Source organism: Hyla sarda, chromosome 3 (assembly GCF_029499605.1).
Source record: "Hyla sarda isolate aHylSar1 chromosome 3, aHylSar1.hap1, whole genome shotgun sequence".
Classification (NCBI taxonomy): domain Eukaryota; kingdom Metazoa; phylum Chordata; class Amphibia; order Anura; family Hylidae; genus Hyla; species Hyla sarda.
The window spans coordinates 400,312,751-400,340,314 of NC_079191.1; the positions used below are offsets into that span (position 1 = coordinate 400,312,751).

At 43.4% G+C, this 27,564-nt stretch overlaps 1 protein-coding gene across 1 annotated transcript in view; it reads left to right on the forward strand.

Annotated features, from left to right (window-relative positions):
* The first annotated feature begins 366 nt into the window (after window positions 1-366).
* LOC130362923 (fibrillin-3-like) overlaps window positions 367-27,564 on the forward strand; it is a 103,915-nt gene continuing 76,717 nt past the window's right edge. Inside the window, exons 1-5 of the mRNA XM_056568082.1 lie at window positions 367-426; window positions 14,230-14,397; window positions 15,994-16,049; window positions 17,947-20,022; window positions 20,993-21,115. Of these exons, the coding sequence (XP_056424057.1) occupies window positions 14,387-14,397; window positions 15,994-16,049; window positions 17,947-20,022; window positions 20,993-21,115 (2,266 nt within the window). The 5' untranslated portion in view covers window positions 367-426; window positions 14,230-14,386. The remainder of the gene's footprint in view (window positions 427-14,229; window positions 14,398-15,993; window positions 16,050-17,946; window positions 20,023-20,992; window positions 21,116-27,564) is intronic.

The following is a 27,564-nucleotide window of genomic DNA, read 5'->3' on the forward strand; positions in this document are numbered from 1 at the left end:
TATATCAGTGTTTTCCAAACTTTGAAGACATTTTGGTCTCAAGTCGCACGTATTGCCACCATTGACCTCTATTCAAGTCATAAGACGAAGACCGAAGAGTTTTGTGTCCCTGTGTAAATAATATGGATGGGCATGAAAAGCTGAAACTTAAAGGTGTTGTCCCACGAAGCAAAGTTGGTAAAATCAGATGTACACCACATACATATACTGTATGTAAAGTATAAGTAATTTATATCCCTGTACTCTTCTTCTCCCCCATGGGTCTGATCACTTCCTGGTTTCCGCTCTGTACTGTGACCCTGCTGTTGCCAGGTAACAGAGCACTCACTTTCCCACAATCCCCCTTACTTACATGCACAGTGGAGACCAACTGCCATTACTTGCAGGAGATGTACCTGAATGGAGCGCGTGTGACCACCTCAGTAGGTCGTAACCAAAGGCAACAGTAGTCAAAACAAGGCCGGCACATGAGGGTTTAGTAAACCTATATCTGTCAAACAGGACATTTTCGTAAATGCTGGTACACTTACATGTTTAATTTCACATAATGCAATGAGACCATTGTATGTCGAAACCATTGTATGTCGAAACCATTGTATGTCGAAACCATTGTATGTTGAGACCATAACTCTATGGAAACCTGGTAATTGGTTTTAAAACCCCCAAAATGTCGCAGGCAGTGCAGGAGATCGGCGAAGGGACCCGGCTGTTAATCACAGCCGGAGTCCCGCCACAGCTGCCGAAGCCGCGATTGCGCCGGTCCCGGCAGCATTAACCCCGTAGATGCCGTGATCAATCCTGATCACAGCATCTATAGTGTTGACAGGGGGAGCGCTCTCCCCCTGTTCACCGACGTCGGCGCCGCGATACGATCGCCGGTTGTTGTTGGTTGCTATGGCAGCAGGAGGTCAGATCATGATCTCCTGTCAGACAGCTACGGAAGCCTGTGAGATCCAGCAAGAGGCTGTAGTGTCTGCAGCTCATCAGGTCATACTGTGCTGCAGTACAAATGCATTGCAGCATAGTTTAACCTGTTAAAAGTGTTCAATAAAAGTGTGAAGTGTAAAAAAATAAAAAAAATAAAATAAAAATGCCCCTTTCCCAATAAAAGCCCTGTATTATCACCAAAAAGATCAAAAACACAAATCATATACATAATAGGTATTGCCACGTCCATAATGATGTGTACTATAAAACTATAATGTAAATTACCCCACATGGTTAACGGCGTAAAAAAAAAAAAGCTCAAAATTCGCCAATTTTGGTACAAATAGCATAATAAAAAAGATCAAAAGGTAGCACGTAGCACAAAAATGATACAAATATAAAGTTCAGCTCATCCCGCAAAAAATAAGCCCTCACTCAATGGCGTCGGACGAAAAAATAAAAAAGTTACGGCTGTTGGAAAATGAATGGCAGAAAAAGAATTTTGCTTAGAAAAGGAAAAAGAACATAGAAAGCCGTATAAAATGGGTATCGCCATAATCGTACTGACCCACAGAATAAAGATAACATCACTTTTACCGCACAGTGTACACCATAAAAAAAATGTTTAAACGCTAGAAATTTTCCAGTTTTTCACAATATTTTTAGGTAAGTACAATATATCACGAAAAAACAATCTCAGAATCGCTCCGCTCAGAAAAAGCATTCTAAAGTTATTACCATTTAAAGAGATACATGTCAAATTAAAAAAAAAAAAAAAGAGCCTGGTCATTGAGGTAAAAAATGGGTCCGTCCTTAAAGGGTAGCTCCCACCATCCATTTTTTTTTCTTTCTGTCCCTGCCTATTGCCCATCTCTCCCTAACCCCCTCCCTCCCTTTACATTTTTTTTTTTACTATATTAAAATCCCTTTTTGTCTGCCTGGTAGTGTGCTCACTACCAGGCAGACTTCCCCAGCAGGCACCACGTCACTGATGCCTGCTGGGGCCGGCACTTCCGCCCTTAGCTCACTATACAGGGTGCCTCCAGCTGTTTCACCACTACAACTCCCAGCTTGCCCTGACATCTACTGGCTGTCAGGGCATTCTGGGAGTTGTAGTGGTGAAACAGCTGGAGGCACCCTGTGGTGAAAACAATAACTTTGTTTAACCAGCGCAGCAGTGCTACTTCGGGAGCAGCAGCAGCGGCGGCGGCGGCGCTCTCCCGAACCCCGTTGCCCACCCCCATACCTCTAGTGCTGAGCGGCGGCGCTCCCCCGAACCCCGCTCCCCACCCCCATACCTCTAGTGCTGAGCGGCGGTGCTCCCCCGAACCCTGCCTCCCCCACCCCATTCCTCCAGTGGTGAAGACTTACCGGAGGATCAATGAGCTGCCTCCGGACAGGGTAACATGGGCGGGCGGGGCCGCGCGCGAGGCCAGTGGAGCTGGCCAATGCGTGCAGCCCCAGCTATCAGCGTGCTCCCTCTCGCCTGTTTGACAGGCGGGAGCAAGCACCGCAGTGACTGGATTTCGACTCATTGCCAGGCTGAAATGAGTTGAAATCCAGTAGTGACGTCACTGCAGAATACATTCGGCCACTAGGAGGGCGACCACTAGTGGCCGAATTTAAAATTGATTTTAAACTTGTTTAAAATCACTTTTTTTAATTAAAGTATATCAGAGATATGTTGTAGTACTTAAGTACTACAACATATGAATTTTTAGATTTCATGACAGTGCCCATTTAAGGGGTTAAGGGGGTTAATCACAGCCTATCAGCAGAAAAAATCCCCTAGAAAATCCATATAGTGCGCAGAGAAGAAGTATGAGGACTGAAGATGTGTACATTTGGCTCTCAGTCATCTATAGCACTGCAGTGACATCTGCTGGTAATATTGCAGAATGCAGACATTATTTGCTGCTGAGAAAAGAGAAAACAGAGTTTGTGCAAAAAGGTTCTATTATATAAGGTTATTTCTGAACATTTGTATATATGCATGTATGTTCTAGCATAAAGTTCAAATGACTGGAGATATTTTGATGAAACTTGATATACATGTTGGTTATATGTCAACTAAATCTGAGTTAAATCTAGCCTAACCCACCCCCATTTGTGAGGGTGGGGTTTTTGTCTGATCTCCAATGCAAGTCTATTGGATGTGCGGTACATCTCCTGATTGTGTTACTCTCAGCCAGCAGAGATTGTCCAAGACTTTTAAACATCCTGTCAACCGTCCAGCAGGCAGGTGCAGAATGCGGAAGACATGTTATGAGGATTAGATATGAGAATGGGATATTAAAGGGGTACTCCGCCCCTAGACATCTTATCCCCTATCCAAAGGATAGGGTATAAGATGTCAGATCGCCGGGGTCCTGCCGCTGGGGACCCCCGCAATATAGCAAGCAGCACCCACCTGTAACTGCTTCCGGAAACGCTGGAGACTCGCATGCTAATTCTTCCCGACCACGGGGATGGAAGATCGTGACGTCACTACTCCGCCTCCGTGTGATGTCATTCCCCGCCCCCTCAATGCAAGTCTATGGGGGGGGGGGGCATGACGGCCGTCACGCCCCCTCCCATAGACTTGCATTGAGGGGGCGGGGCATAACGTCACACGGGGGCAGAGTCGTGACGTCACAATTAGAGATGAGCATACTTACAGTAAATTCGATTCGTCACGAACTTCTCGGCTCGGCAGTTGATGACTTTTCCTGCATAAACTAGTTCAGCTTTCAAGTGCTCCGGTGGGCTGGAAAAGGTGGATACAGTCCTAGAAGGCTCTTTCCTAGGACTGTATCCACCTTTTCCAGCCCACCGGAGCACCTGAAAGCTGAACTAATTTATGCAGGATAAGTCATCAACTGCCGAGCAGAGAAGTTCATGACGAATGGAATTTACTGTAAGTTCGCTCATCTCTAGTCACAATCTTCCGTCCCTGTGGTCGGGAGGAATTAACACTATATGTAGATATGTTTAGGTCCCACGTCAGACCGCACTCTGGCGCAAATGCCACCCAGCATTCAAATAAATCAAAAGAACAAAATAATAAATGTGTTCAGGGTAGTGCCTAAAATATAACTTTTATTGGGATCATTAAAAATCACCCATATATGTGTTTTAATTCCAACACCATTAAAATAGGTATTTACAGACCGCAGGGAGCAGGATCATGCTTGGAGCAAAAAAAAACGCTCAACCTGTGCCACAGATGAATAGTAACTATTTGTTACCAATATCAATTGGCAATATATTATACCACCGACGCATTTCTACCATACGTTTGAATGGCGTCCTCAGGGAGGCAATATACTAGATCGGTATTAATAATCTTATATAAGTCCTTGGCATAGGTGACAGTCCGTCCTGCTGCAAAAGAAATTGTACTGTCCCTATGTTTCCTGTAGGGAACAAATAGCAGCAAAAATACATAGATAGTGAAAAATATCTGCCCCTATGTTGTGTGCCAGGACTATGTCCATTGGTCCACGGGTCCCTGGTTACCGGGGCGGGCGCGACAACCTGCTGTGGCACAGGGAGCTGGCTCCGTCCAGCTCTGTTCACTCCGGTGAGCGAACTGTCGTGACGAGATATGAGGAGGAGATATTAGGTTGGGATATGAGGCCAAGATATGAGGTCGGGATATAAGGATGGGATATGACAACGAGATAGGAGGACAAGAGTGTCATTATTGCTTTTCCTCTCCCATAATGCTTAGGTAGGGAGACTGGCCAATGCCGGATACTCAGCTAGTGATATAATGAATCTCTATTTATTTCAGTATTGTATCCTATGAAGCATTTCCAGAGATGAGCCTTCACCTTTGTGTTTCCCATCATTGGTGTCATCCCCATTAACTATACCGTGAGAACCTGAAAACAAAGATTATATGGGAGTCACGATGTCCTTAGGGACTCAGCTAGAATATCAACTATACAAAAGGCTGGATTCTCAGATTTAGGGACATTCTGTATTGTATACGACAATGAAACCTACCTAAAAGGTCACAAGACGGATTCACTACTGAGTCTGAGATGAGACATGAATCCATTCCAGCTCCTCCGTCCTTCGCTCCCGCAACACCCAACTGAGGTGACTGGTGAGTTGGTTTGGTTTTTATGTGTATGTGATCTACATGGTCCAGTACACAGTATTTATCCATAGCCATGTTTATATGTGTAATGAAAATGATATAATGTCTTATATTATGTCTATTCTACTGTGATCATTATTACACGATCAGGACATAAGCAAGCAGAGATCTTGAGAATTGGGAATTGATATAGAAAGTATAGGAGCCACTATACATGATACAACATTTACTGAAAGAGTAGTTGGTGCTTGGGACAAACTCCCAGCAGATGTGGTTGGCAAAACTATTGTAAGTGATTGTAACCTGCCTGGGATAAACATCTACCTATCCTACAATAAAAGGGAATAATATAAGGGCGGACTAGATGGACCAGTGGTATTTATCTGACAGCAATATTCTATGTTTATTGACACTTGGTGTTATTGGGTTATTCCAGCCCCCCACAGGGACCCGCCACGATCTCTTGGGGGTTCACACCAAGTTTTTGCAATACAGTTCCTATATCAGGTTTTTTATTTAAAAAAAACGGATTCCTCAAAACCTGACTAAACTGTATCAAAATGTGTGTACAGTAAGTACTGTAAGTTTTATCTGTATACGGTTTGAAAAATGATGTCCGGTTGCATCCGTTTTTTAAGAAAAAAAAACGTATGCGTTTTGAACTTTTCACTCCATTATGAATAAAGTTTCACTTGTTTGATTGAAATTCCAAGAAAAAAAAACTGTGAAAACTAGATGGAACCGTACACACATACAGGTCTGTACGGTTCCCATTGACTCCCATGTTAAAAAAAAAAATCGTATACGGTTTAATACGGTTTTTCACCCGGACCAAAAACCGTGGTAGGCCACAGTTTTCTGTCCAGAAAAAAAAAAAGTTAAAAACCGCGTGGTTTGAAAAACGGAGACAACCGTACACAATACGGTGCATACGATTTTGAATGGGAAGTCTATGGCTACGGTTTGCTGTACGGTCGTATACGTTTAAAAAAAAAAAAAACATATCGAAAAACTGTACAGAAAAATCGTGGTGTGAACCCACCCGAACAGAGCTCTGACTCTCCCTGCTGCATGGACCTGTGGGATGGCACTCACTCAATGCATTGTCTATGGGAGATACTCAAGTGACCATTAGAGATGTGCGAACTTACAGTAAATTCGATTCGTCACAAACTTCTCGGCTCGGCAGTTGATGACTTTTCCTGCGTAAATTAGTTCAGCCTTCAGGTGCTCCGGTGGGCTGGAAAAGGTGGATACAGTCCTAGGAAAGAGTCTCCTAGGACTGTATCCACCTTTTCCAGCCCACCGGAGCACCTGAAAGCTGAACTAATTTATGCAGGATAAGTCATCAACTGCCGAGCCGAGAAGTTCGTGACGAATCGAATTTACTGTAAATTCGCTCATCTCTAGTGACTATGTATGAAATGTATGCCGACCCACCTCTCCATACAGCTGGGAGAGTCAGGTCCCTGATCTGGAGACTATGGGGGTTGCTAGAAGTCAGACCTCCTGGGACCCGACACTTATCCCCTATGCTGTGGATAGGGGATATGTTTTTAGGGCCTGGAAGTCCTCTTTAAGTACTATGAGGGAGATTTATCAAAACCTGTGCAGAGGAAGAGTGGTGCAGTTGCCCATAGCAACCAATCAGATTGCTTCTTTCACTTTCCACAGGCCTCTTTAGAGACAGAAAATAACAACTCAACTTCAGCAGCTCATAAGTACTGATAGGATTAAGATTTTTTAATAGAAGTAATTTACAAATCTGTTTAACTTTCTGGAGCCAGTTGATATATAAAAAAAAGTTTTTCCTGGATAACCCCTTTAAATTAGTAGTGCAGTGAAAAATAACTTATCTCCTATCTAAAGTATACATAGATTTATAGATCGCGGGGGGTCCGATCACTGGGACCCCCCCCCTCCCATGATCTCCTAAAAGGGGCCCCGGCAGTCTGGCAGAAGCGGCTGTTCCAACCCCCGCAGGAGTCCGCAGCCAACACGCCCCCTTCATGTACCTCTATGGGATTTATGGAGGGGGTGTGTCAACTGCAAAGAACAACACAACTTCCTCTGCAGCATACAGCTGCTGATAAATACTGGAAGGATTAAGATTTTTATATAGAAGTAATTTACACATCTGTTTAACTTTCTGGCAACAGTTGATTTTTCCTCTGGAGTACCCCTTAAAGGCAGCAGCAAAACATATGTTGAAAAAAAAATTACCCATGTCCTTAATATCATAATCCAAAACTGTATTTTTTTGAACAATTCCTTATCATATTTTAGTTTTCAACTTGCTTGAAGTAAATGTGCATATTCTTCTGCAGACTATTTTATATAACTTGGGGCTATTTCAGTGTTTTCCAAACTGTCTGTCTGCAGCTGTGGCAAAACTACAACTCCCAGCATACCCTGAAAGCCAAAGCCTGCCTGGGCATGCTGGAAGTTATAGTTTTACAATAGCTGGAGACACACTGTTTGGAAAACAATGGGCTAATGCTAATTCTTAAAGAGTACCTGTCATCAAACCATATTTTCTAAACTAACTCAGATTATATTCCCTAACTACTCCTAACACCCCTCCTGCCCTTAAATGGGCACTGTCAGGTACAAAAACTATCCTCCCAATGTCATCTTGTGTCCCGCTACTGTCAGTGAGGACAAGCTGGGAGTTGTAGTTTTGCTAATGCTAGGGGAGATGTGAGCAGACAGCATACTGAGGGAGGGGGCGGAGACCTGCACAGTGAGGCCACACCCCCTCCCTTTGAGAGGAATTCAGACTAGTGAGCTAAATTAAAAGTGTAATAAAAAAATAAATAAAGGTGCTAGACACATAAAAATTAGATGTTCATGGTCAGGATTAGGTACTGAGTGATACATAAAAAAAAGTTTTTTGTTAGATCTGACTGGTACGCTTCCATTTTTTTTTTTTTTACTGAGCTTTAAAAAGCTCTGTATCATACCTTTCCCCTTGCTCACATAATGTGAGCTCCTGGCAGGCGAAACATCACTGAAGCCTGCGAGAGCTGTGCCCCGTCATGACCCCACACATACTTCCTGAGTTTGGTCTCCTGCCAGACCAGAGGGAGACCAAACTAACTGATTGACTTGCGCAGGGAACAGAACAGAGCCACCTAGTGGCCGTTTTTTCAATCACATTAAAACATATAGGGGGAGATTTATCAAAACCTGTCCAGAGGAAAAATTGCTGAGTTGCCCATAGCAACCAATCAGATCGCTTCTTTCATTTTGCAGAGGCCTTGTTAAAAATGAAAGAAGCAATCTGATTGGTTGCTATGGGCAACTGGGCAGCTTTTCCTCTGGACAGGTTTTGATAAATCTCTCCCATAGAGGTTGAGAATTTTAATAGCAAGTAAATAGCAAAGTGTCTTATAATAAAATAAGGAACAATATATATATAAGTTTAGTTTGGTGACAGGTACTCTTTAAATACAGCTTTATGTTCTGAACATTTTTGTATGGACACTTAGGTAAAATTAGTATAGTGCCACCTGCTTTCCCTTTTCAATAGATTTACTGCGCCAATCTCAGTAAATGTCAAAGGTCGTATAAAAATAACACATTTGCAAGCTCCTCCTCTGCCAAGCAGAGAATACGGCTCTCCACACCAGGCATCCCTCCACATTCCCGATGAGAATAAGGGGGAGATTAATCAAAACCTGTCCAGAGGAAAAGTTGCTGAGTTGCCCATAGCAACCAATCAGATCGCTACTTTCAGATCGCAGGCATCACGGCATATCGCCCAGGGGGGTCAGGACAATTCAGCCCAGCGATCTGCGGCGGATTCCGGGTCAATCGGGTCTCCAGTGACCCGGTGACCCTGAATTACTGGCTGTTCGGGGCCGTCTCTGACGGCCCTGAACAGCCATAGCCAGCAGGGGAGAGGTGGCACGATCGCCCTGATTCGTCGGCCGGTTTACCGGCCGACCAATCAGGGCACCTGTTGCTGGTGTCACTCCCGCAACCCGCTCCGCCCCTCTTCCGGAGGACTTGAGCAGGTGCGGGACGTGGACCCCGGCAGCTGGGGACCCCGATCCCTGGCGTCCCTGTTGGGATCGGGGCCCCAGGAGCGGCGGCGGCGAGGGACTGACCTGCAGCGTGGATTGTTGGACGTGAGTGACAGCCTCCTGCTGTTGCTTAGCAACAGCTCCCAGCATGCAAAAAGGGCATGCTGGGAGCTGTAGTTATGCAACAGCAGGAGGCAGACCACCACAACTCCCAGCATTCCCTTATGGGCATGCTGGGACTTATAGTTTTGCAACAGCTGGAGGCACATTTTTTCTATGGAAAAGTGTACCTTCAGCTGTTGTATAACTACATCTCCCAGCTTGCACAATCAGCTAAAGTGCATGCTGGGAGTTGTAGTGGTGCATTTGCTGGTTGCATAACTACAACTCCCAGCATGCCCGTTGGCTGTCGGTGACTGCTGAGAGTTGTAGTTTTGCAACAGCTGAAGGCACACTGGTTGTGAAACACAGAGTTTTTTTTTTTTTACTTAACTCAGTGTTTCACGACCGGTGTGCCTCCAGCTGTTGCAAACTACAACTCCCAGCATGCACCAGACATGTTGGGAGTTGTAGTTTTGCAACAGCTGGAGGCACACTGGTTGTGAAACACTGAGTTAATAGCAAACCAGTGTGTCTTCAGCTGTTGCATTACTGCAATCCCCAGCATTCCCAGCCAAAGTAGTATGCCTCCAGCTGTTGCAAAACTACAACTCCCAGCATGCACTGATAGACCGTACATGCTGGGAGTTGTAGTTTTGCAACAGCTGGATGTTCCCCCCCCCCCAATGTGAATGTACAGGGTACACTCACATGGGTGGAGGTTTACAGTAAGTATCCGGCTGTAAGTTTGAGCTGCGGCAAATTTTCTGCCGCAGCTCAAACTGCAAGCGAGAAACTACTGTGAACTCCCGCCTGTGTGAATGTACCCTAAAAACACTACACTACACTAACACACAATAAAATAAAAAGCAAAAAACACTGCATATACACATACCCCTACACAGCCCCCTCCCCAATAAAAATGAAAAACGTCTGGTACGCCACTGTTTCCAAAATGGAGCCTCCAGCTGTTGCAAAACAACTACTCCCAGTATTGCCAGACAGCCACTGATTGTCCAGGCATGCTGGGAGTTTTAGAACAGCTGAAGGCACCCTGTTTGGGAATCACTGGCGTAGAATACCCCTATGTCCACCCCTATGCAAGTCCCTAATTTAGGCCTCAAATGCACATGGCGCTCTCACTTTGGAGCCCTGTCGTATTTCAAGGCAACAGTTTAGGGTCACATATGGGGTATCGCCATACTCGGGAGAAATTGTGTTACAAATTTTGGGGGATATTTTCTGCTATTACCCTTTTTAAGAATGTAAAATTTTTGGAAACCAAGCATTTTAAGAACATTTTTTTTTTTTTTTTTTACATATGCAAAAGTCATGAATAACCTGTGGGGTATTTAGGTTCACTTTACCCCTTGTTATGTTCCCCGAGGGGTCTAGTTTCCAAAATAGTATGCCATGTGGTTTTTCTTTTGCTGTTCTGAAACCATAGGGGCTTCCTAAAGGTGACATGCCACCCAAAAACCATTTGTCGCTCCTTCCCTTCTGAGCCCTCTACTGCGCCCGCCAAACAATTAACATAGACATATGAGGTATGTGCTTAATCAAGAGAAATTGGGTTTCAAATACCAGTAAAAATTTTCACCTTTTTACCCCTTGCAAAAATTCAAAAATTGGGTCTACAAGAACATGCGAGTGTAAAAATTAAGATCTTGAATTTTCTCCTTCACATTGCTGCTATTCCTGTGAAACACCTAAAGGGTTAAAACACTTACTGAATGTCATGTTGAATACTTTGGGGGGTGCAGTTTTTATAATGGGGTCATTTATGAGGTATTTCTAATATGAAGACCTTCAAATTCACTTCAAACCTGAACTGGTCCCTGAAAAATAGTGAGTTTGAAAATTTTGTGAAAAATTTGAAAATTGCTGCTGAACTTTGAAGCCCTCTGGTGTCTTCCAAAAGTAAAAACTTGTCAATTTTATGATGCAAACATAAAGTAGACATATTGTATATGTGAATAAAAATAAAATGTATTTGGAATATCCATTTTCTTACAAGCAGAAAGCTTCAAAGTTAGAAAAATGCTAAATTTTCAATTTTTTCATCAAATTTTTGAATTTTTCATCAAGAAATGATGCAAGTTACCACAAAAAAATTACCACTATGTTAAAGTAGAATATGTCACGAAAAAACATTCTCGGAATCAGAATGATAACTAAAAGCATTCCAGAGTTATTAATGTTTAAAGTGACAGTGGTCAGATGTTCAAAAAACGCTCTGGTCCTAAAGTGTAAAATGGCTGGGTCCTTAAGGGGTTAAGAGTGTGTTTTTTGTCCCCTTAATTGCAATAATAATGTTGAGGGTATGACACTGCATTGTAATATTTATGCCATTGTACCCACCAAGTACAGGCGCCAATTGGCACATAGAGTAGTAGAGCTAGTAAACCATTGCTTCAATGATGTCTCCACTAGACATGGTATTCCTGCACTCTCATCCTGCAAGAGGAGGAGGTGGCGGTCAAAATGTGCCAGAATATTGGGGGAGATTTATTGAAACCTGTCTAGCAACCAATCAGATTGTTTCTTTCATTTTTGAAAAGGCCTCTGAAAAATGAAAGAAACGATCTGATTGGTTGCTATGGGCAACTCAGGAACTTCTCCTCTAGACAGGTTTTGATAAATCTCCCCCATTGTGCCTAGCACTTGGGGGTAGATGTTGCAAGGCTAGAAGTGCTTCGGCACAACACCTCTAGTTGTGGTTAATCCAAAAATGGAAGAATTTTTTTTTTTTTTAAGAGCCGAGGTACATGCTCTCAATTCACCCAAGTGCAAATAAAAAGTGCAAATGTCCAAACAATAAAACGTGCACGAGGATGCGGTCCATCACAACCTCTTTTCTGAAAGGAGGGAGGCCCCCAATAAACCAAACCCTTCGACTCTGGGTAAAAAGGCACCTGCAAGGTTCCAGGTACAATGTCCCCTCACTGTACTAGAACTTATAGTTCAATCAATGGGACTTCCAGTCCAGATAGGGTGCTCAGCTCCAGGACCCTACATCCCATCCAGAGAGACTATGTAAATCCAAGAAGGAAGCGCCACTCCAAAAGGCAAAATAATGCAAAAAGTGTAGTCTATCCACCCATCTGTGACAAAGCTGCTACGTTTTGGCTTCACATTAGAACCTTTCTCTAGTTGGGGTTAAGGGGCATCCATACAACTGTGCGCGAGCAGCAAGCCTATGACTGATGGGCAATGAAAACAGCTACTTGGAGTTGGGCAGGGACGTGCACAGACATTTTGGAGGGCTGGGGCTCAAGTAAAAAAAAAAAAGGGCAAGTCACTGTGCTTAGTATGCCTGTACTGTGACATCCATGTGTATTATCCCTGTACTATGGGCAAAATGCAATAATGTGCCTGTTACTAGGGCAAGTACAGAAAAAGGCAGCGGCTCAAGCCCCCTTTTATGTTCATGTGGTGGCCCAGTACGGGATGGTGTTTCCTTGTACTTCTCCTGCCCTGTCAGTCAGAGTCTCTCCATGTCCTCAGGGCCCCCTTTATGTATTATCCCCTGTGTTTATAAGTTGTGATATTATTAATGTACTGTTTCTTTAATTGTTATACCATGTGATTGTTACCCCAGAGGCACTAGTGACCAGGTGACCCCTTAAGTGACCTATGTCTCCTTGCACAGCCCCCCTATATAACCAGGTGAGGGGCTGCAATCTCTCTTAGTTCCTGAGGTCCAGTGCAGTCAAGTCGTCTCAGTGTATGTGTCCAGAGCATTGGAGGCCTCAAGCCTAAAGTCTGAAGCCACCTGTCAATTGCAGGTAAGATAAAGTCATCTAATTGTCAGTCATCAAGTCAGTCAAGTCAAGTCTACTGTTTAGTCACCGTGGCCTGCACCAAAGTCTGTCTTACTACTGCAAGTCCCAGCAAGCCTGTGAGGTCCTCCTGTGTCACTGGTCACCTCCTTGGGATGTTGGCTGTACTGCAAAGACTGTGCCATCTGTCTAATCTCAGTAAAGCTGCCGTTTGTCCGTAACTTGGCGTCGGTGTCTTCATTGCCCCAGTGACTTGCCCAGGACCAAAGGTATTACCTTTGGGTGGTTAAGGCTAAACCACACCCTGGCGTCATGACAAGAAGAGGTTAATAACATCTACCCTGCACCTCACCCCCAACCCCGAGGCCCCCCCGACGCCACATTTATGTGTGCAGGTCCCTGGAGTTGGGCATAACCTGTAGGCACCAAACCACAAAAAGGACTTTCTGCTTTAAGGGCTTACTTTATAAATGTAGAAAAGGCAGCATAAAACATGAAAAATATATTTAAAGTCCATTAAGAAGTCTAAGGAAGATGGCAGAAAGACACACAGAGTTATATCTTAATCTTTGTATAATTGAGGGTCATCTGATCTGAAGCGCGTTAGCTATGGATGTAGTTATCTTTTCCTTTTGTTTTTTGTATGTCTGTGTGCCTCTCTACCACCTTACCAGGACTTTTAAGAAACTTTAAGGGGGTAGTCCCATGCCCCAGCATTCTTAACATTTTGTTCAGAACACTTGGTGTGGGCGGCCATGATCGTGACGTCACGCCACACCCCCTCCATTCATGTCTATGGGAGGGGGCGTGACGGTCGTCACGCCCCCTCCCGTAGACATGAATGGAGGGGGTGTGGTGTGACTTCATGAGGGGCGCGGCCGTAACGTTACGATCATGGTCGTCTGCTTCAAGCGTTCTGAACAAAATGTTCAGAATGCTGGGGCATGGGACTACCCCTTTAAATACATTCTATATGGTTTATCCACCAGTGCTGGCTTTTCTACAAGTATTTTTTATTTTGACGACTGAGGTTGGCCGTGCACGTCTCAGGTAAGCTGAGAACCCTTTTTTCTATTTTTGTTTCTACCCCAGACAGCTGTCTGCCAGCCTGACATATTGCTTTTGCTTCCTATAAAGAACATACAAAGAGTATACAAAGCAGAAAACAAATAGATGGCGAACATCTGACAGGCCTCCATAAAACTGGTCATCCACATGGTTTCTGATTGTGTATTAAACCTGTAAAAATGCAACACAATGTACCAACTGGACATCGAAAAAAATATATTCTATTTCTTTTCTTCAGAAATCACAGATTCAGGGAGGATGTTCAGTTCTGGACCCCTGGATTTGTACTTCTTGAATCTTCCATAAAATCAAAAGTCTCTTTAAAGTCTTTATTAAAGCTTGGAACTCTTTCATATCACTATCCACGGTTCCCAGAGATATTCTTCCAGTCAGGCATGATGCGTTGGTAAGTCTATCCTGCTAAGTTATCTTGTAAGTTTCACAGATATCATGAAGATCATCTTCACCACTAGGTTCACCACCAAAGGGTAAATACATTTTTTACATTTTTAAAATATTATTGGAAATATTTGAAAACATTTTTTACTTGTCACAAAATATTAAATATTAAATAACTTGTCATATTTCCCACTGTTGACCAGCAGGGAGAGCTAACAAGAGCAATCTAGTTAGGTCAAGTAACTTGTTAATTAACTACTGCAAATTTGGCCTTGGTTGTCTACATTCTTCTTGTGCTGTGCAGTGTTATTTTGTTAGTGTCTTCACAGTGGTAAAGAACAGACTACCAGAAGTCTCTTGCCTACTTTCTCCCGCTGCCAGATGTCTCTTGCCTACTTTTTCCCGCTGCCAGATGTCTCTTGCCCACTGTCTCATGCTGCCAGATGTCTCTTGCCCACTGGCTCCTGCTGCCAAATGTCTCTTGCCCACTGTCTCCTGCTGACAGATGTCTCTTGCCTACTTTTTCCCGCTGCCAGATGTCTCTTGCCTACTTTCTCCCGCTGCCAGATGTCTCTTGCCTACTTTTTCCCGCTGCCAGATGTCTCTTGCCCACTGTCTCATGCTGCCAGATGTCTCTTGCCCACTGGCTCCTGCTGCCAAATGTCTCTTGCCCACTGTCTCCTGCTGACAGATGTCTCTTACCCACTGTCTCCTGCTGCCAAATGTCTCTTGCCCACTGTCTCCTGCTGCCAGATGTCTCTTTCCCACTGTCTCCTGCTGCCAGATGTCTCTTGCCCACTGTCTCCTGCTGACAGATGTCTCTTACCCACTGTCTCCTGCTGCCAAATGTCTCTTGCCCACTGTCTCCTGCTGCCAGATGTCTCTTTCCCACTGTCTCCTGCTGCCAGATGTCTCTTGCCCACTGTCTCCTGCTGCCAGATGTCTCTTGTCCACTGTCTCCTGCTGCCAAATGTCTCTTGCCCACTGTCTCCTGCTGCCAGATGTTTTTTCCCCACTGTCTCTGGCTACTAGATGTCTCTTGCCCATTGTCTGCTGCTGCCAGATGTCTCTTGTCCACTGTCTCCTGTTGCCATCAATGGGCATTTATCACCTGTTGGTCCTCATAGTTGCAGGCACAACAAAACTCAGCAATAACATTTCCAACTGTACAGGAAGCATGAATGTGTACCCTGAATTTCATGCTCAAGTGTATGAAAAATCAAATATATACATTAGTTAAACTTCCTTTGTGAGGTTCCGTATGGCACCATACTTTTAACTATATGTTTCCATATGATGTTTTGTACAGTTACCGTATGAGTTCTGATGTATTTTCTGCTCTTAAACAGCACAACGGTCCATCAAGTTCCAGTGTGGCCAGTTCCAGTTGTTATTATATTGAGACCTTAAAGGACTATTGCTCTTTTATGGTGCCAGCATGGCGGTTTTCAATTTCCATAAATTTCCATGCAAAACAATGCTATTTGTAGTCAATAGAATAATCTATTGTCCTTTTCATATGTTGGGAGCAGAAACTGGCCTGTGTGTCTGAAGTCCTTGTAGATATGATATTAAATGATGATTTTTCCATCCTTTTTATAAGGTTTACATTGATTCTGTTGACTTGTACGTCAATGGTTGGACATTACGCCTTAGCAGGTAAGAACAATATTAATAACAATATTAATGAGTTGTCGTTTAGATAAGGAATATACTGCGTGAAAGATTTATTACCTATAAATCTTTTTATTATTCAGATAATGCTTTTTTTTTTTGGGGGGGGGGGGGGGGGAGTTGTCTTTCTGCATGCCTTATACAGTGATTGACTTGCATCAATGCATTGTTCAAGTGTGAAGTGGTTGCAGTGTTTTTTTTTTTCTTTTTCTGCAGGGTGGGATGTGCAGTAAATATGTAGACAAATGTTTAGCCAGGTGTTTCCCAAACAGCATGTCTCCAGATGTTGCCAAAGGTTGTCCGGGCATGCTAGGAGTTGTAATTTTGCAACAGCTAGAGTCACTCTGTTTGGAAAACTGATTTAGCTCCTTAAAGGGGTTGTCCAGAAATTGTATTTTATATTAAAAGAAAATAATGAAAAATAAAAAAAAAACTATACTCATCCGTGGCCCATCCCCTGTTGCCACCTCTGCTCTCCTCTCAATACATAGGAAATGCTGACTGACTGAGGCTGATCAGTTCACTGCTATGGCCAGCTATTGGCTTAACAGGCATTTCCTATGTATTGAGAAAGTGATTGGAAAACCAGCATAACAGCATCAGTGAGGGATTGGTGCAGGTGAGTACTTTTTTCTTTTTCTTTTCCAATTCTGAGCTCTTTCAAATATCTCCAGAACACCTCTTTAAGATAGGTGACCGATAGAGCTGGGAGAGGAGCTGCAGAAAGCGACAGGGCCTACTGCAGGGGAAGGGTGGCTAACCAGTTCTGCTTCCAGAACTGAACATTTGAGGGAAGAATGGGTATGGAATGTAGCGTAAAATATGTAGTATAATAGTGTAGGGTATAGTGTGGCACAGTACAGAGAAATGAAGAGGTATGTCCATCACATTTAAAGGGGTACTCAGGTGGAAAACTATATATTTTTTTAAATCAACTGGTGCCAGAAAGTTAAACAGATTTGTGAATTACTTATATTAAAAAAAATCTTAATCCTTCCAGTACTTATCAGCTACAGTATGCTCCAGAGGAAGTTCTTTTTGAATTTCCTTTCTATCTGACCACAGTGCTCTCTGCTGACACCTCTGCTCATGTCAGGAACTGTCCAGAGTAGGAGAAAATACCCATAGCAAACCTATCCTGCTCTGGGCAGTTCCTGACATGGACAGAGGTGTCAGCAGAGAGCACTGTGGTCAGACAGAAAAGAAATTCAAAAAGAAAAGAACTTCCTCTGTAGTATACAACAGCTGATAAGTACCCGAAGGATTAACATTTTTAAATAGAAGTCATTTACAAATCTGGATAACTTTCTGGCACCAGTTGATTTAAAAAAAATTGTTTTCCACTGGAGTACCCCTTTAAGGCTATGTTCACAAGGCCAAAAATGGGATGAATGTCCGTCCAGTAAATACATGCGGACATTCTGACCATTTGCTTGATTCAGCGGCACTAGGACCACTCAGAAATGCACCGTCTTCATACCGCAAGGTATGTTCACATGGAGGAATTTCCAAGCAGAATCTGTTGGAAAAAGTCTTCTTGTAAAGTCAATTGCAGCAGAGTCAAATTTTTTTCAATGGGATTCTGCTACACCATGCACACTGCAGATTTTCCGATTCCACTCTCCACAGAAAGAATGAACATGTTCATCCTTTCGGTGGAATCTGCACGGAAATGCATTGATGTCTATGGATATGGCGCTTTTCTGAATGGTCCAGGGCCAGCAGAGCATGTTTGCAGACATTCCGAAAATGTTCCGTCGTGTGAACAAGGCCAGAGAACGGTAGAAGAGTGAAAGAAAAGGAGGAGTACTGATGTACGTCCTCATAAACTTTCTTATGTACAAACTACATACTTACATAAAGCATTTCCATTCTATTTCAGCAAATGATGTCTGTACATCAAAAGGTCTTAAGTGCCACAAAGATGCCGACTGCTTGAGCACCATTGGTGGGGATTATTTCTGCATTTGCAAAGCTGGATATTCTGGTAATGGAGAAACATGTGCTGACATAAATGAATGCTCCACCTCGCTGCATCAGTGCCACCAACAAGCCACATGTATGAACACCCTTGGTAGTTACTTGTGCCAGTGCAGGTCCGGCTATACCGGAGGTGGCTTTAATTGTTCAGACATTAATGAATGTGCCAACAATAATGGTGGGTGCCACCCTGATGCAGTTTGCACCAACACGCCCGGAGACAGGATTTGCCAATGCAAAACGGGATACACAGGGAATGGACTAAATTGCACAGATATAGATGAGTGTAGAAGAGCTGGTTTATGCCACTGGAATGCCACCTGTTTCAACAATCCTGGGTCGTATGTTTGCACTTGTAATAGTGGGTTCAAAGGCAATGGTAACTATCTATGCCTAGATATAGACGAATGCACAGAGACCCCTGGGGTTTGCTCCCGTGCTTTTGGATTCACTGGGTGCAGAAACCTACCAGGATCCTACCAATGTACATGCTCTTCAGGGTATCAAAATACAGACAACAGGTGTGTGGATATTGATGAATGTGCCAACCGCATATGCAGTCCATTTTCTACTTGCACTAATTCGCCAGGGTCTTATAGATGCAGTTGTTTGGATGGTTTTAATGGAAACGGCTTGACTTGTGTAGACATCAATGAATGTGTGACGGCCAACAAATGCCACCCACAGGCCATCTGCAGCAATTTCCTGGGCAGTTATAACTGTACATGCAAACGAGGGTTCTTTGGTAATGGACTTGCCTGTTCTGATATAAATGAATGTCTACAAGATAACACATGTCCCAGTGAGTCCACCTGTCGCAACACCGAAGGATCTTTCCAGTGTGACTGTCCCTCAGGCTACATGTTAAATCAGAGCCGCTGTGTTGATATAGACGAATGCAGCATTGGGACCTGCAGTCAAGACGCCTCTTGCCAGAATTTCCCAGGAGGCTTTAGATGTTCATGCAAAAATGGTTTTACAGGAGATGGAATAACCTGTACAGACATAAATGAATGTGTGCAAAACAATGGAGGGTGCCATGACAAGGCCATTTGTACCAACCTCCCTGGATCTCTCTCTTGCGCTTGTTCCAGTGGATTTTCTGGTGACGGAGCCAGACAATGCACGGATATTGATGAATGTGCCAAGAATAATGGCAATTGCCTGTATGGAGCAGCCTGTCTGAACACACCTGGGTCTTATCGGTGTCTTTGTGCCAATGGTTTTCAAGCTATTAACAATACGTCATGCCAAGACGTCGATGAATGCAAGACGGTGGCTGGGGTCTGCCAACTCAATGCCCAGTGCTTTAATACTTTTGGGTCATTCTATTGCGAATGTAGATCTGGATTCAGTAATAACAATGGACTTAGCTGTAATGACATCAATGAGTGTCTGAGCAGCCCTTGCCATGCACAGGCTACATGTACTAATAGATTTGGTGCGTATGACTGCAGCTGTAACAAAGGGTTTGAAGGAAATGGCTATAACTGCTCTGATATTAATGAATGCAGAAACCCATTAACTTGCCATGAATACGCTTTGTGTTCTAACTTTCCAGGGAGTTATAAATGTCAGTGTTTTCTTGGGTTTACTGGTGATGGATTTCTATGTGAAGACATCAATGAATGTTCTGAAAGTAATCACACGTGTATGGAAGGCACCGTATGTATCAACTCACTGGGGTCCTATGTCTGCTCCTGTCTGAATGGGACCCTAGCCCTCAATGGCAGCTGTGTTCGGCCATCTTCAGCTTGCAAGCCATCTTGCCACCCTAAGGCTCTTTGCCATAATACAGTCATGGGATACAAGTGCGCATGTGATGTTGGATTTCAAGGCAATGGTGAAGATTGTGAAGATGTCGATGAATGCCTAGAAGATGTGTGCAAAGATAACACGACAATCTGTGTGAACACCGTGGGGTCATATATGTGCATCTGTAAGCCAGGCTTCAGGTTTAACAACTCTCAGTGCTCAGGTAAGATCTATTGGCTTGTGGAAATAATATAAAAAAGGGGTATTGTGGCAAAGGTTTTTTTTAGGCTGGGGCTGCTGTAAAAAAATGTAAAAAAAAGTGATACTTATTTACCCTGGTCCCCCACAGCTCTCATCAGAACTCCTTTTGGTTTCTAGGTGCACATCTCTTCTCCTTGCCTCCAAGACAAGATGTTGGAGCAGGACCTACCCGCTCAATCGATCACTGGTCGAGACCAGATACCACTGTGGTCAGTGAATGGCTGAGCAGGGAAGTTCCTGTGAGGAAGATGCATCCCATCTGGAAATAGAGGTGACAGACGGGGACCAGGAGCATAAATAAGATTGGTTTTATCACCGGACTACCATTTAACCCTTTCTCCACTTTTTTATGTAATGATGTGCAAAGGACTTGACATCTGGCCTCTAGGATACCAACCATTCCTAAGAACAAAAGTACCTACCGTATACATTCAGATGTATTGGGTTAATTGTAGTTATGTGGCTGGGAGCACCACTGTGCAGGGAAAAGGGATGCAGCTGGTTTAGCTTTATTATTTTTGCCAATGGGGACCCATAGGTCAGATCCACACTGATCATAAAATGATGGCCTATCTGAGCATTATAATAGCCAAGTTAATACCTTGGCACCACCACTGTGCCGATGCAATTGTCTGGATTAGACAAAACAAACATCATTATCTTCAATGCAATTACACCACAAACCGTACACCAATTACATCTAACGCACTTGAATTGTGAAATCTCCCCCATAGCGATATCATGAGGATCTGTGCCAGGATGACAAACTCGCCTCATCTGTGCATTGGTTGCTATTGACTGGAAATTTGTATGATGCCTATTTTAGAGTTTGGAGTATAAAGTGAAAAGGATAAAGTAACATGTGAGATGTTTGTACTCTGTATATTGCATATATTTACATCATGTAACATGTTTTCTTTCTGATCTCGCAGACATAGATGAATGCGCCACTGACAACCACAACTGCCACGCCATGGCTGACTGTTACAATACATTTGGTGGATACGAATGCAAGTGTAGAAATGGATATCAAGGGAATGGAGTAAATTGTACAGGTAAGTTAATGGTAATGTAATAAATGATGTTATCACTTTTATGCTGCCTGAACCACAAGTCATCAGGGTGGTCTTTGGCAGCTCCCCCTCCCCTTTCTCCAAAGCCTTTATTGATAGATCTCTCCCTGTTTTAGTATAAGTAGAAATATATCAATCAAGGTTGTTGGGGTGGGGACGGGAGAAGCTGCCAAAGACTGCCCTGATGACTTGTGGTTCAGGCAGCATGAAAGTGATGACAGGTTCCTTTTAAGTAAAATATTTTATACTATAACACGGTAAACGAGGAGAGCATATTTAAAAAAAATTTTTTTTAAAACACACAAAAGAGGACATAGTTTTATAATAGAGTGGAAAGGTTTCTGCAGTAATATCAGGAAGTATTGCTTTACTGAGAGAGTAGTGGGTACATGGAATAGCCTTCCTGTAGAAGTGGTCGCTGCAGAATTTAAGGGAATGTGTCACCAACATTGTTCTTCCTGATTAGATCCAGATACTGGAACATGTTCTTTTAAAAAAAAAAAAAAAATCCTATTTTTTTATTTCATTTTTTTGTACATTATTATAGAGATAGCCATCTTGGCGGAGTTGTTTTTTTTAACAACATTTAGTGATATGCTTTATGGCAGGACCCATGGACATAGACGACAATGTACAGGAGCTGTCTCTTTCCGATGAATTGTGACCTTTTCAGAGGTCATTCTACAGGAAGGGAGGGGGAAGCTGATCTCTGAGCAAAAACTATTATGCTTATCTATTTTACTGGTGTCACCTTTCACTGTACTCCTGTCTGTTCTGTGAAGAAGGGCATTGCCGGAAAGTGATCTATACAATACAGGAAATCTCTGCTTAGTTGTAATCTTAGTCGCCAAAATAGAATCTGCAAGATTTCAGTATGATAGTAAAATATGTATAGAAAAATGGAAAATTAGGAAAAAAAACTTCACCAACAAACTCTTAAAAAATATAGTAAACACAAAAACCTAATTTAAACAATAGTTCATTTTCTCATGACATATTCCCCAAGGCCTTATTTACATGACGGAATTCCTAAGCAGAATCGGGTGGAAACATTGCACTCGGAAATTCTGATGCAGCAGAGTCCCGTTGATTTCAGTGGGATTCTGCTGTATCGTGCACACGGTAGAATTACCCTACAGGGCAAAAACATCTGCTCCGGAAATTGTGATTCCGCCCTCCACAGAAAGAATTGACATGCATTGCCGTCTATAGAGATGGGGCAAATGGTTCTTTTCTGTCGACACATTCTGCGTTTCTATATAGTCTCTTGTTCAGACCTACCATGCAGTGTACATTAGAAATGGGAAAATCTATTTTTGTTATCCAGCTTCTATGCTGAAATATAAATACATGAACTTACTGACCCCAACTGCATTGAGAGGTTCTGGTCAAAAAAAATTCTTGTTCAGTTTGACCTTTTTGCAGAAACATAGATCAAAACGAACATCCACATGAATATTGACGTTATAGAAGCTTTGACTAGTGGCAGTGGTGCTTGTACATAGGGGAACATGGATGTCAGTAGTGAATACAATGTCCCCCATGACAACAGTGCACTTGGCAGGAATCAGGACTGGCGATGCTGTCATTACACTTTCTCAGTAGTGCAGCCTCAGGCTTTGAGCCTATACATTCAAGTAAGAAAATACCAGTATAGGAATAAGAGGTTAAAAAAAGCAACATCTTGCACATTTCCAAAGGATAGGGGATGAGAAGTCTGATCGAGCAGGTCCCCTGCGATCTCCTTGCTGCAACCGCATTCGTTTAGAGCGACAGGTGCAGCGGCAGAGGCTCGTGATGTCATGGCCACGCCCCCTCAATGCAAGTCTATAGGAGGGGGTGTGACGGCCATCATGCCCCCTCCCATAGACTTGCATTAAGGGGAGCATGGCTGTGACGTCACGAGCGTGACATGACATCACGAGCCTCTGCCGTGCATCGCCAGTCATCCGGCACGGAGCGAAGTTCGCTACACCGGATGTCTTGGATGCCGCAGCTGAGATCGCCGGGGTCCCCAGCGGAGGGACCCCCGCGATCAGACATCATATCCCCCCTTTGGATAGGGGATAAGATGTCTAGGGGAGGAGTACCCCTTTCATAAAGTATCCATTGATCTCCTGACACAGTCATAACTGTGATTTCACTGATACCCCATGACACTTCTTGTATAATCAAATACAATTGGCAATAAAATAAAAACTTCCTTGTTCCTTTACTACAAAAGATTTTTTTACTAGTTTTTCACAACAATGACCTTAACACAGAGCTATGTAGACGTCCTTTAGATTCTAACCTGTCGTATATGTATCTCAGAACTACCTTCTATATCTCTCTATTGCAGTGTTTCCCAACCAGGGTGCCTCCAGCTGTTGCAAAACTACAACTCCCAGCATACGATCGGGGGTCGCGGTTGGTTGCTATGGCAGCAGGAGGTCAGATCATGACCTCGTGTCTGCCTGCTACAGAAGCCTGTGAGATCCAGCCACAGACTGGATCGCACAGGCTGTGCTGTGTGCAGCTGATCGGGTCATACTCTGCTGCAGTACAAATGTATTGTAGCATAGTATAACCTGTAAAAACTGTAAAAAATAAAATAAAAGGTTCTTAAATAAAAGTATGAAGTAAAAAATAAATAAATAAATAAATGCCCCTTTCCCCAAAAAATCCCTGTATTATCATAAAAAAAATCAAAAACACAAATCATATACATAATAGGTATTGCCACGTCCATAATGATGTGTACTATAAAACTATAATGTAAATTATTCAGCAAGGTGAATGCTGTAAAACAACAACAACAAAAAGCACAAAATTTGCCAATTTTGGTAAAAATAGCGGAATTAAAAAGATCAAAAGGTAGCACGTATCCCAAAAATGATACCAATGAAAAGTACAGCTCATCCTGCAAAAAATAAGCCCTCACTCAATGGCGTCAGACGAAAAATAAAACAGTTACGGCTGTTGGATAATGAATGGCAGAAAAAAAATTTTGCTCAGAAAAGGAAAAAGAACCTAGAAAGCCATATAAAATGAGTATCACCATAATTGTACTGACCCACAGAATAAATATAACCTCACTTTTACCGCACAGTGTACACCATAAAAAAAAAACGGCAGAAATTTTCCAGTTTTTCACAATATTTTGGAGTTTTTCACAAAAAAATGCTGCATGGGTCAACAAAAATGCACCACTTATATAAAGTACAATATGTCACGAAAAAACAATATCAGAATTGCTCTGCTCAGAAAAAGCGTTCTAAAGTTATTACTATTTAAAGAGACACGTCAAATAAAAAAAGAGCCTGGTCATTAACCCCTTCCCGACCTATGACATACCTGTACGTCATGAGTGGCAAGGTGTTCCCGACCCATGACATACAGGTACGTCATGAACATTTTTGCGCTACTCGCGGCATCCCGCAGCGCCCGGTAAGATGGTGGTCACTGATAGCCAGCCATCTTACCATGCGACCACGGGGGGGTTTCATCCCCCCCCCCCCCCCCAGCGATCGCTGCTATCAGCTGGTCAAATCTGACTAACTGATAGCAGCGTTTCGCTATCAGAATACTTAGCAGCGCGGTGTGAGTCCCGATCACGGGGATCGGAACACACACCGTTCTGCTAAGTGTCCCTGACCCGTCCCCCGGCGTCACTTACCTGGCCATGCGGTGTCCCAAGCGGTCCCAGAGCGAGCGGCGTCCTCCAGGCGGTCCCGGCGGCGCTGCGTCCCGGCGGTGAGTTTCCAGCAGCAGGGCGGCATCTTCATTGGCAGCAGTGAGATCGCCGTAAAGCGATCTCACCGCTGCCTCTGGGAGTTTCAAAACTGAAACTCCCAGCATGCCCAGACAGCCTTTGGCTTTCTGTGCATGCTGGGAGTTGCAGTTTTGCAACATCTGGAAGTCCACAGTTTGGAGACCACTGTATAATGGTCTCCAATCTGTGCTCTTCCAATTGTTGCAAAACTACAAATTTCAGCATGCTCAGTCTGTCCAGGCATGCTGGGAGTTGTAGTTCTCTAACATCTGGAAGAGCACAGATTGGAGACCATTATACAGTGGTCTCCAAACTGTGGACCTCCAGATGTTGCAAAACTACAACTCCCAGCATGCCCAGACTGCCAAAGCATGCTGCAAGTTGTAGTTCGGCAACATCTGATCCTTCAGATATTGCCGAACTACAACTTCCAGCATGCCTGGGCAGTCTGGGCATGCTGGGAGTTGTAGTTTTGCAACAACTGGAGGCACACTAGTTGGGAAACATTGTCCGTTTCCTACCTCAGTGCCTCCAGCTGTTGCAATTGTTGCAAAACTATAACTCCCAGCATGCACTGACAGACCATGCATGCTGGGAGCTGTAGTTTTGCAACAGCTGGAGGCACACTGGTTTGGAAACACTAAGTTTGGTTGCAAAACACTTGAAAGTTTATTACTTAACTTAGTGTTTCCAAACCAGTGTGCCTCCAGCTGTTGCAAAACTACAACTCCCAGCATGCACGGACAGCCAAAGGGCATGCTTGGAGTTTGCAACAGCTGGATGTTTGCCCCCTCCCCCAATGTGAATGTACAGGGTATTCGCACTGACCGCTCAGCAGAGCTCAGTCGGCGTGGGGATCCGGTCCACGGAAGGCTGGGTCACAGCATCGGTGCAGTAAGATGGGCGCTTGGAGGCGACGCCGGCTGTTTCACACAAGTCAGTGTGCTTCTTACAGCCTCAGAGGCCGGAAGAAGCCCATCTTACTGCCCCGATGCTGTGACCCAGCCTTCCGTGGATCGGATCCCCATGCCGACTGATCTCTGCTGAGTGGTGAGTGCGAATACGTGCTTTTGTTTTTTACCTGTATTGATGCTTCACATCTGTCGTATGTGCACCCCGCAGGAGATCTTGTATGGGCCACTGATGTTCTGCACCCTGTCTCAGATGTAGTAGCGCTTCTTGAGTGCCCTCTCCATTCCGTTCTTTTGTTTTGCTATAATAGATTTGTAGATTACTTCTATTAAAAAACCTTAATCCTTTCAAAAATTATCAGTTGATGAAGTTGAGTTGTCTGACAACAGTGCTCTCTGCTGACATCTCTGCTTGTCTCAGGAACTGTACAGAGTAGAAGAGGTTTGCTATGGGGATTTGCTTCTACTCTGGACAGTTCCCGAGACAGGTGTCATCAGAGAGCACTTAGACAGAAAAGAACAACTCAACTTCAACAGCTAATAAGTACTGAAAGGATTAAGATTTTTTCATAGAAGTAATTTACTAATCTGTTTAACTTTCTGGAGCCAGTTGATACATAAAAAAAAGTTTTTCCTGGACAACCCCTTTAAGGTAAAAAAAATGGGCCGTCCTTAAGGGGTTAAGGGGTATGTGGCTTAGAAATACTGCTTTAGGCAATTTTAGGCTTGGATTTTGGTTTAGGAGCTCGAGTGCTGTATATGGGGGTGATATGAGTAGAGTTGATTATTTATTATTTTAATCGTTAAAATACTCATGATACATAGAGTCTAAGAGAATGTGGACTGCAAAGGATTTATGTAAGACTGTGTTCACACTCTGTTAGGCAGTGGTGTAACCTGGGCCCCAATACAAACACTGTTACAGGCCCCTCAGCTATAATGATTTATTTATAGCACTGGTCTACTCCTATATGAAAGAGAGTCCCTATGGGCCCCTCAGGCTCCTGGATGATACTGCACCCTTTGGACCCCTATAGTTTTGCCCCTAGTGTTAGGGTCCATTCTGGCAGCCAAAATCTGGTAGTCTGCTGTGCTATACTGGTGTTGCAAGGACAAGTCAATGAGATCCATCATGATCCAATGAATCATATGTCATATGATCCTTTAATAATATAAGCCATGATGCCATTGTGAACAGAACCTAACAAATCCCCCAAATCCCCTTGGGATCAGGTTTTGCTGTGTTCTCCTCCCAACCACCTTAAATACGTCTCTGTATTCTATAATAACTTTTTAGTGTAGGAAAAATACGGAAATTGTCAAGTAAAGTACATTCCTATATAATTATAGGAGATAAAACAAAGTTTTCTGTTATTCACTTTTATGATTAAACCTGTATCTGTACCTGAGTCACATATTTTGAGTATTATAAAGAAAGATGGTGATGACATCAACATTCTGGAGTATTATTCATATATCTGTGTTAACGTCGTAACCTGTTTTTTGTCTGCCCATGATAAAATGCAGGCCTTAAAAAGTTATTTCTGGAATTGATATTTAAGATAGATACCATTTCTGATATTTCTATAATGGTATATAGACTGCAATGTCTAATGAACAGGGTACTGTATCGTGCCCATTACGGTCCCTACAATATATTATACAATCCACTGTTCTTACAGAATCCATAATAAATTCCTCAAAATGACCAATTTTCAGTTGGTTAGTATTCATTGCAGTTTCCGATTTCTTGTAGCTCATATTCA